At 39.4% G+C, this 11463-nt stretch overlaps 1 protein-coding gene across 1 annotated transcript in view; it reads right to left on the bottom strand.

Moving 5' to 3' along the window:
* Positions 1 to 314: 314 nt before the first annotated feature.
* The window catches only part of IL16 (interleukin 16), a 102689-nt gene continuing 91540 nt past the window's right edge, over positions 315 to 11463 (bottom strand). Inside the window, exons 14-18 of the mRNA XM_063448970.1 lie at positions 9522 to 9708; positions 6325 to 6426; positions 4576 to 4816; positions 4189 to 4320; positions 315 to 816 (exon numbers count right to left, since the gene is read on the bottom strand). Of these exons, the coding sequence (XP_063305040.1) occupies positions 641 to 816; positions 4189 to 4320; positions 4576 to 4816; positions 6325 to 6426; positions 9522 to 9708 (838 nt within the window). The 3' untranslated portion in view covers positions 315 to 640. The remainder of the gene's footprint in view (positions 817 to 4188; positions 4321 to 4575; positions 4817 to 6324; positions 6427 to 9521; positions 9709 to 11463) is intronic.

The raw sequence follows: 11463 nt of genomic DNA, 5'->3' as shown, positions 1-11463 counted from the left end.
AGATTCCGTAGTGCTGTACAATGGGTGGACTAACAGACATGTAATTGTAACCATACAACTGGATGTACAGGAACAGACAGGTGGAGGGCCCTGCTCATTCTAGAGGGAGTGGGGTATAGTGACACAAAGGGTATATGTGTACATATAAAGTCTATTTGTAGAATACCATCGTGTACAAAGTGTCTGTTTTATTCCCAGGTTTATATATGTCTTCCTATTCATTGTTCAAATGGCACAAATTACATTCATTTTATTGGTAAGGCTTTTGTTTAATATGCCTGGGACATACCGGCACTATATACGATGTCAGTGAGTTTGAGCTTCTATGAAGTGACTTACTTCTATGTATAGACAGGGACATAAACTGTTAACAGGTTATTACAAAATCGTCATTAGACCACAATTGGGCAGCCATAGCTAACTTTGGAACACCAGGTGATCATAAACTACATTTGCCCTCATGCTCAGCCAGCCATTAGGAGGCCTCAGAACATTGGGACGTATAGTTCACAAAGATTTGGAGTGCCATCATCACACAGTCGTTCGCCAAGGTCAAAGCAGATCTGCCTATGCGTGCAGCAGTAGCAAGAATGAGTGATAGTACTGAATTCACTTGTTTATTTTGGTCACGTGTTGTCCATCAGTCCCTCATACTACAATCAGTGCCACTTCTCCTAATAATGGCCTGGACAGGACCGTTGGGTAAGGTCTTGATGGCCGTCCACGCTTCAAATCTTGTTAGACCTTGCAAAGTGATGTTTCCCAACTGCAGTAATTCATCCCCAGACTGCACAGCATTGTTCTTTTCTGACACACCTGCAGAAGTAAAAGTGTATTTTATTGTAAAATGCACAGTGTAACATTTGTGGTATTGTGGGGGAAGGCTGCATGTGTTGGATGGAAATTGAGTGTTTGACAGTGAGTGAGGGCTGCATGTATGTGTTGGAGGGATGCACTTGTGTGATGAAAGGTAGGCATAGCTGCATGTGTGTAACAGGAGTTGTGTGTAAGTGTGTGGGGGCTGTATATGTGGGTGCGTGTTCAGCAAATTTAGCCGTATGATATTGCCTGCCCCGTGAGTATGCCACATATGTTTTTGGCCGGGTGCCCAATCTGCGTTCTGACTGCCAAGATTAATGTAGCCATATAGTGTTCTATTCTTATAATATTGTCCTCTTTACATGTGCGTGTCTGCCTTTGAGTAGACAAGAATGCTTTCCTCACAAACATTGGATGTGGAGATTTACACTCTGTATGCCCAGTACACTACTGCCCTCATGTGTTACTTCTAGAGAAACAAAACATATCACTTCTCAACATTTGTATTTGGTTTATATGCTCACTAAGTAGTTTGAGATGTAATTTAAACATATTTGGCAGCATAACATTTTATGTTCCGCACATTTATAAATGCACATTACATACTCTATATAAAGACTGTAATCTGCCAAACAAAGCCCACATTTCCTGATGCTTCCTTAAGTTTATTCACATTTCTAAAATTGAGTTTGTATTACACTTTAAGTGTTCTCTAAATGCTGGATACATTTATTTGGTGCAATATAAATTTATTAATTGTATTGTATGTATGTGCAATTTTGTAGAAACAGTAATATTAATCTCTTTATTAGAACATCTAAAAAAATAATCACTTATTCAGTAATTTAATCACTTTAGTGGGCAATATGCCTGCAGAAGGAAGATGGACCTCTTTAATCCTAACTAATAGTTCCTAATTTAATTTTTATATTTATGTCATTTATGCCAGGAAATGTATTTACTAAGATTAGAAGCGACTTTTTTGAGCTACACAAAGCCAAATAACCCTTCTGAGATAAGAAAAAAATAAATCGGGGGCGGGGCAGAGCCGTGCGGTCGCAATCTCAAGGGCTCCTGTACTAGCCCACATGGAAAGCCATTTTACACGACCCAAACGGCGACCAACCGGCCCAACAGGGCCAGCAATCGAAAGGGCACAATAAGCGGAGTACAAAGATACCCATTAAGCAACGGAACGAGCAATATTTGCCGGAAAAGCAACTGAGGCCTACTCAAAGGCTGGTGCGGGAGAGACGGCCACTCTCCCCCCGCCACGAAAGAGGCTCCTGTTCCCCCCCCCTCTGGACCGGTGGGGGTCATCCCGGTCCACCAACACACAGAGGGCACCCACCTCTGGCACACCATTCGACACAAAGCCGTTCAGACGGCCCCACGAGGCCTAGCTAAGATGGCCGACAGCGGGACCACAGACCTGAAGCAGCAGACCACTGAAGAATGGGCAGCGGCCTTCAAGGCCAAATTCGATGCAGTGTGCCTGAGATTCTGGGAGCGACTGCAGGTAAGAAGCTCACACCCAGCACTGATATCAGCCACAACGGCGGCATCACCTCGCAAGCAAGCAAAGCACCCGAGCAAAGCGCCACCACCGCAAGAGCGAGTGCAGGACGGTGTGACTCGGCGGCCGAAGCAACAAAAGGGCATTAACCACCCAGAGAGCACTGCAAGGGGCGAAAAGCCCACTCACCACCTTGTGCGCCTCACAGCGAAGCCTTCACAAGCCTCAACACCAGGTACACGCCACTCACCCATGCAGAGAGCCGCAAAAACTTCACGCCGACAGCACCAGACGACCACGCAACAAGAAGTACAACTCAAGCGACTGATTCACGGGGCCTGTCGCCCTACCCTACAAGCAAAGTGTCTGGACAAGACCAAACAGAAGAAGAAGCTCCGCCAGCCGCATGGCAAGAAAGCACCCCCACACGCCTCAGGCCTGGGCCAAACGGCTTGGCATCCAGGACTATGCATAACAAAAAGCAATAGATCACAGTTGGCAGTGCTTCAGAGATTAACTATTCTCCTCACCGCAACAATGCCGCAGCAGATCTCCAGGGGAAGCAGGGGACGAGGTCTCAAGCTACAGTGGGTGCACAGACTGCCCTTGAGGGGAATAGGCTGAGGGGGACTATCCCGGGTTCACACGACACCACGGCAAGATGACCAGTTGCAATGGCTCAATTTGTTTATTTGTCTCATTCTGTTTGTGTTTCCAACAGTCACCCAATATGCCTCAAAAATATGTATGCATCTCCTAATATGGCTCCCATCCCCATGCCTTTAAACATGTTTTATAGCAGATCCCGACAAGTGGAACATGTATTATGCCTGTTTACCCTAGGGTAGCCTGTTCAGCCAGCTGACATATCAGTCATCTCCCTCTTACGATTTAAAGTGTGGCACAAGGCACATTAATCTACCTAACTCACTCAAGAAAAAAATAAATCAAGGAAGGTAATTATAATTAAAGGAACACTATATTCACCAAAACAATTTTGGCTTATTGAAGTAGTTTAACCCCTTAAGGACACATGACATGTGTGACACGTCATGATTCCCTTTTATTCCAGAAGTTTGGTCCTTAAGGGGTTAAGTGTATAGATCCCTGGAGTTTCACTGCTCAATTCTCTGTTATTAAGGAGTTAAATCTCCTTTGTTTCTGTTTATGCAACCTTAACCACACCTCCCCTGGCTGAGACAGACAGCCTGCATGCAGATGTTATTTACTTTAGAAGTATTTATCACCTGCCTTGTGAATTGAACTTTAATTACATACAGGAGACTCCTGCATGGTCTAGCAAGCTATTAACAGAGTAGGAGATAACAAATTCTAAATTGAACAGAGTTTGCATTAAAGGAAGTGTAAAAATTAGATGACTTTCTACAGGAAGTGTTTAGGAAGGCTGTGTAAGTAACATGCAGGGAGGTGTGACTAGGGCTTCATAAACAAATGTATCTACCTAAATGGAAGAGAATTGAGCAGTGAGACTGCGGGGACATGATCTATACACCAAAACTACTTCATTAAGCTAAAGTTGTTTTGGTGACTATAGTTTCCCTTCAAACAAGGCCCAATCTCATACAATTATAGATAGAAAATACACAAATACTAAATTATATTAAAAAAGCAAACAGTTTACATAAAATACTAACCTGCATAAACAAAAAACGTTATACATAACAGAAGACATACTCCAATTTATATGTTTCCTGTTACAAACCTGAGATAATAGTAAAAAATAACTATTTGTATTGCCTTGATTGAAGACAGAGGTGGAGGGTCACTAATGTATTCTTAATCAGTGTTTGAAAATTTTAGTTTTTTTTTTATTACAATTCACCCAAACGAACCTTTAAAGATTCTATTGATGACTATTGGTTTGTCTCCATGAACAGAGCCCTTTCCTCCATCCAAGCTGAATCCTAAACCAGCCAAAGACTTTTCAAGCGTGACTGCAATTACCTCCTCAGAATCATCTGAATCTATAATAGAAAAAAGAAATATATATATGATGATGGAAACTCAAAAAAGCGGTACAAATTCACTGTTCTGGGGCAAAAGTAGGCTGACTTGCAAAATATATATAATGTATAAGTACAGTTTCTTCTTTTTTTGAACATGATACATTTGTATTCCAATTATGCAATATTTTACACAGGAAGGCAAAGAAAAAAAATACAAATATCCAATTGCATACCATCCAGTTCCAAGAGTGAGAACAGAAACAGTTTGCTTACTTGATGCCAAGAGATTATCAGTCAGAACACTGTTTTCTGATGAATCCAAACTTTGTCCTCCTTCTTTTACTTTCTTTACAACAATAACCGCTTGTTTAGGATGACGAGCCTGACGAAGAATTGCCAGCGCATCATAGTGCGTCACGCCCTTCAGAGACTTCCCATTGATGGACAAGACTTGATCACCTTTCTGAATTGTTCCTTCCTGTGCAGTCAGACCATTTGGAAACACCCTGTGCACCTAAAAAGAAGTATTTTCAACATGTGTATGCACATTTCATATGTTATATGTAATAAAAAAAAATACAGAGGGGATAAAGAGTTCAGAAGAGGATTAACCCCTGAACCTCAGGTTGCTGTCTAGGGCTATCTTTATACATACAGTGTTATACAAACATACCACTCCCAAAAAAGTTATAGGATATTATACTCTACAAACTGTGCTGTTTTGAGCTGAATGAAAATTGGCTAGGGGCCTATACACATATTCGCCTATTGTGGTAAATTAACTAGGGAAAAACTGCATTGGCTGATCTCTTCCATATAGAAGAAAACCGTCTCAATCCAACAATAAGGATAAATAAATACTAAATAAATACATGTATTCAAATAAACCAGACACACAGCCAGGATATACAGGGGGGAGTATAAGGATCACCACTGACACATTTTGTGCCAATGATGAAGTATGAAACTCATCAGTGGTGATCTTTATACTCACGCTTATATGCCATGGCCATATGTCTACTTTACTGGCATAAAGGTATTTATTTATTCTTATAGTAGGATCAAGCAAACCAGTTCAGAGCTTTCTGCAAAAAAACAGCCTCCCCTTGATACATGTAAATTATTCTGTGCATTGTATTTTTTTGCAAGCTTTTTTTGTTGCATCCTGTGCTTTTTATATATTTTCTCACCTAGTGTCATATTTATTAGTGGTCTATTCATGAGTGATGGTGGAAAAAGCAAATTGTGTTCCATTTTCTAAACAGAGAGGTGTGGTGAATAAACCAGCTAACATTAGGTCTATTCGCTATACTCTAGTCACTATGCTTGTGATAAATTGACTACCAAGTTGCAATATTTAGTGAAAGAGCCGAGTTGATTGTCCAAATGTCACAACTCACAGTATAATGAATAGACCACTAGCTGGTGTATTCACCACAACTCACTGTATAATGAAAAGACCACTGACTTCAGGATGAGGTGCTTCTGTTTTGGCTGTTTGAATTTTACTGGAATTCCAACACAGTCAAAGATATCTTAAGAATAAGTAGGGACTACTTTGTTTTATGTATATTCCGTACACCTGACAGAACTTGCCAAAAAGGCAAAGCTACCACCATACATTTTGTAATATTCCACCAGCTGTAACTAGTGACTGCTGGGAGGAAAAAGGCATTGCCTGTGGAGGCTCCCACGGACTCCCAAATCAACCATAGACCTCAGTGTTGTACTCTCGCGCATGCACAAGGTTATTTTGGGTAAGAATACTAGATTGTCCTTTAAATGAGGGAAACAACTGATAAATTATGTATATTTCAGGAGAATATATTATCTTATTCAACACAGATACAAATATTTTGACTGGGGTTCCTTAGTAAAGTGTTCATCTGGCAAATTTATTTGAGAATCTCAAACTTCTTAAACTATGTATTCAACTGTTTGACACGTTGTTTTGCTAGGTTTTCATAAGGCTAAAGGCATAATCAGCCAAAAAATATATATTTGCTACAAGTTAGTACGTACAGAGATAGCTTTGCTCTCCAAGTCTTGCCCTCCAGCAAGACTAAATCCCAGGCCGGTACCTTCCTCCTTGTGCAGGACAACCACGTGAATGTCATCAAATTGCTGAACAGGAAGTAGAATGTTATTAGCTGGTTGAACAGTACAATAACAGGACTGTTTTGGTCAAGACACCATTAATTGACTTTTAGCCTCATAAGAACACGCACTCACTACTTAATGATTTATACATCCATACAGGTGATTCCCAAACTAATGCACCAAGACCAAAAGGCAGTGGAGACAACTTGAATGCTGTCGGAGCTGGTTTGTAAATGGATGTCGAGACAACTCCTCACAATGTGTTACTATTTTGTGAGTTCTTAATTAAAACATATGAAAGGTCACACATGTCCGGATTATTAAAACAATTTAAATCTCATTAAACACAAACCAATTCCAGAGTAATGTGCTAAAAGTGAAAGTGAATGGACTCACTTGGTAATGATTTTAATTAATTACACTTTTCAAGGTTTAATGAATAGAAGATACATATGCTAAGCTTACAATTCTAAAAATAAAAAAATAATGACCAAAACAATTCAATGAACATTCTAATTTATTTTCATGGTTATTCGATATAGTGAGAATTTGCCAGGAATTCCAAGTTTACTTTAACTTTCAACTTTATGGCAAAATAGCTGACGTTAAAGCATAAATGACTTGGAGAGTTTTTCTAGTTTAGCTATTTCACTAATTCATTAATGCCTGACAAGCCTCACTTTAGTAAATGACCCTGTTTGTGTCATTTTTGTGGGGGGGAAGAGGGAGGAGGGCAAGACGTTGTCATGGTTCCAAGATATCCCATACTAATAATATTTGGAAACATTTTATAATTAATTTCTACTATATGGCAATAGATGCCATCTAATTAATATTGAGATCCTATAGATTTTTAAAAGAGTAAATTTGTTTGAGGTAGTTTATTTAACTGAATGTACCTTGTGTGAATTTGTCACAAAATGCTACATCACAAAAAACAACTTGTACACAGTATTTACCTGGTATGGAATTTAAATGTGCAATGTCTGTGAATATCTTTTGCTATATTTTAAAATAATGACTTGAAGCCTTGGGCCTTCCTTATGGTACAGTGAGGGAAAAAAGTATTTGATCCCCTGCTGATTTTGAATGTTTGCAGAATGACAAAGACATGATCAGTCTATAATTTTAATGATAGGTGTATTTTAACAGTGAGAGACAGAATAACAAAATACAAAATACATAAAAACGCATGTCAAAAAAGTTATAAATTTATTTGCATGTCAATGAGTGAAATAAGTTTTAGACCCATTCGACTTAGTACTTGGTGGTAAAACCCTTGTTGTCAATCACAGAGGTCAGACGTTTCTTGTAATTGGCTACCAGGTTTGCACACATTTAGGAGGGATTTTGTCGCACTCTTCTTTGCAGATCCTCTCCAAGTCATTAAGGTTTCAAGGTTGACGTTTGGCAACTCGAAACTTCAGCTCCCTCCACAGTATTTCTATGGGATTAAGGTCTGGAGACTGGCTTGGCCACTCCAGGACTGTAATGTGCTCCTTTTTGAGCCACTCCTTTGTTGCCTTGGCTGTGTGTTTTGGGTCATTATCATGCTGGAATACCCATCCACGACCCATTTTCAATGCCCTGGGTGAGAAAAGGAGATTCTCATCCAAGATTTGAAGGTATATGGCCCTGTCCATCGTCCCTTTGATGTGGTGCAGTTGTCCTGTCCCCTTGGCAGAAAAACACGCTAAAGCATAATGTTTCCACCTCTTTGTTTGACGGTGGGCATGGTGTTCTTGGGGTCATAGGCAGCATTCCTCCTCCTCCAAATATGGCGAGTTGAGTTGATGCCAAAGAGCTCGATTTTGGTCTCATCTGACCACAACACTTTCACCCAGTTCTCCTCTGAATCATTCAGATGTTCATTGGCAAACGTCAGACGTGCATGTACATTTGCTTTCTTGAGCAGGGGGACCTTGCAGGCTCTGCAGGATTTCAGTCCTTTACGGCGTAGTGTGTTACCAATTGTTTTCTTGGTGACCACGGTCCCAGATCAATAACAAGATCCTCCTGTGTAGTTCTGGGCTGATTCCTCACCGTTCTCATGACCATTGAAACTCCACGAGGTGAGATCTTGCATGGAGCAAAAGACCGAGGGAGACTGACATTTATTTTGTGTTTCTTACATTTGCGAATAATCGCACAAACTGTTGTCACCTTCTCACCAAGCTGCTTGACGATGGTCTTGCAGCCCATTCCAGCCTTGCGTAGGTCTACAATCCTGTCCCTGACATTCTTGGACAGCTCTTTGGTCTTGGCCATGGTGGAGAGTTTGGAATCTGATTGATTGCTTCTGTGGACAGGTGTCTTTTATACAGATAACAAGCTGAGATTAGGAGCATTTCCTTTAAGAGAGTGCTCCTAATCTCAGCTCATGACCTGTATAAAAGACACCTGGGTGCCAGAAATCGTGCTGATTGACAGGGGATCAAATACTTATTTCACTCATTGACGTGCAAATCAATTTATAACTTTTTTTACATGCGTTTTTCTGGTTTTATTTTTTGTTATTCTGTCTCTCACTGTTAAAATACACCTAAAATTTAATTTATTGACGGATCATTTCTTTGTCAGTGGACAAACGTTCAAAATCAGCAGGGAATCAAATACTTTTTTCCCTCACGGTTGTACAATTTCTCACGTGATTTTTTTGCCGTAATTTATAAAATACATATACCTATATCTGTTTGAGGGCTTAAAAAGCCTACAACTCTCATTAGGAACAGATCCTCTGGTTCACCTGGTAAGACCCTCAATACTAACCAGAGGAGTAAATTTAGTAGTGGTATTATTCACTTCTATAGAGGGGAAAAACATATTAAACAAGACTCTCCTTACATCCCCATGCTATCCTATTGAATACCTATCTCTACAATGTAACACAAAAGAGAAACTCCAGTTAGTATGCTGATCATAAGCTGCTCCAACTAAGATAAGCTCCTCCATGGGATTTAACTAGATGACTGCCTGCACTGCTATATCTGAAATTACTAACTCTTTGAGGTGGAGGGGTGATGTTAATAGTTACCTTGAACAAAATGTCAGGCATCACTTTAGATTTTCTGGGACTCCTACACATATGGTAAAAAATTTTTATTTTTTTTAATACCGACCTTGAGAGTTTCTTCATCCAGCTCTTTGACATCCTCTACAAGTCTTGTTAGCTCTTCCTGTGGAAGTAATGATATGACAGACTGACCACTATGGCCAGAAGATGTTGCTGCTACAGACAACTTTTCTGATGCATCTTCTTCCTTCTTCTCTGTGTTCCCTGATCCATATCCTCTTAATTCAGAGAGGCTTTAAGTAAAGACAATTCATAGTGTGAGAACATTTGTAATACAGGACAGAAAAAAGCAAACATTTTAAAACGCAATACGCCAAGTGTAATCAACACATTTTGCAAAAAGAAGAAATTTATAACTTTCTTGAAAATCTAAAATGGTTAGGGTAATGTTATGGTAGCATTTGAATGACAATCTGCAATTTCATATAGGGGTACCTAAGATATATTTTCATATCTGAGTTCCCACTGTCTACAATAATACGCAGATGAAGAATGAAATAAACAAATAAACTAAAAAGTGCCCAACAACCTACATAAGGTTTTGTCAGAGAAATTAGGCAATGAAATGATAAAGGGGTTAGTAGGAATCCCCCATGTTATGTAGGTTTTCTGTGTCCCTGCTAGACATAGGATAGCCAACTCTAAATTTCTTCCAACAAGTATCTACTGATACTTCTAGACCTCTAGTGACTATCAAGGTTTTCTCACCCAGTAAATCATTACTAAATGGTTTAATGTAAAAAAAACAAAAAAAACGATACAAATTATATCCCAAACTTGAAATAGGAAAACTTTAAACAATCTGGAATCCATCTGCAATATCTCATACAGACCAAACAGATTTACAGATCATTCATCAGCTTCCACTAAGAGGTACACACACACAACATTTCTCTCCTGCTAGCATTCCTGTATTTCGGATTGGGATTTGCCTTTAATTGTTGCATTACATTGCATTATATTGTTTATGCTTATAAACTTGTATCTTGTAAAGAGGAAAAGTGTGGAAAACAGCTAACAGAGACGAAAAGTACAAACAAGCAAAGAAAATAACTTTTAATGTGACTGATATTCTTCACTAATGGTGAATTGTTTGCAAAGTTGCATAACTGCAACCAAACACTCTCCATTGTGTTCAAGTTGTATATCTTTAAAAAAAATAGCAAATTTGCCTTAAAAGTATACTTGTGAAGATAATCCCCTTACCACTGCCAAGTCATGGGTGTCACATTTAGGATATGTCCAGTAATTTTGTGTGTCCAACCCAATGAAATACAATACAGTGGCAAAGCAAAATTAATCGTAAGGTGATCCTGAAAGGCTACTTAGGGGTCCCAGGATACACAGGGGCCCCAGAGCCATGGTTTTGCTTGGCCCTATTAACCATCCCTATGCAAAGAATGAAAAGAGAGAATGAATGAAGGTAGGTGCCTAGACCCAGTGGGATCTTATTTCGTCTCTTTACAGAGCAGATAGCTGAGAAAGGAGTTCTCATGCTTTCTACGTCAGTCAAATTGATAGCTGGGTGTCTGCGCTTCGCGCCCACCCCCTACATTACTGATGCCCTGAAGCAATAGGGGTGCACATTGCTTATCTGTTTCCTTGCTGCTTAGCAAGCTATGTATGCAATATTTTAAATGAAATCCAAGCTTCCTATTGTATAACACTACTGTTATTTACAAGTAGAGGCAAATTGTTTATTCAGCAAATACAGATAGTGTTGAAAGTTGTGCTCTTTTCCTATACTTCTCATTTGGATATTTCTATTCTTAATAAATATTAGGAAAATTCAGCTTTGCTACTTAAATGAAGATAAAGCAGAAAATGGATTTCCTTTATCAATTATTCAGCAACTTTGTATTAATTAATAATCAGAGATAGCAAGTAATGTACATGGATAATGTGTTTACAGGCTAAGGACACTTTGTTTAAAGCAAATGTTAGCTTGAGAAACCCTTCCAGTGTATTTTCACTTTAACCTCTTTACT

This window comes from Pelobates fuscus, chromosome 3 (genome assembly GCF_036172605.1).
Source record: "Pelobates fuscus isolate aPelFus1 chromosome 3, aPelFus1.pri, whole genome shotgun sequence".
NCBI classification, from domain to species: domain Eukaryota; kingdom Metazoa; phylum Chordata; class Amphibia; order Anura; family Pelobatidae; genus Pelobates; species Pelobates fuscus.
Note: the sequence above shows the minus strand (reverse complement) of the source record. Positions and strands in the feature narration are given on the sequence as shown.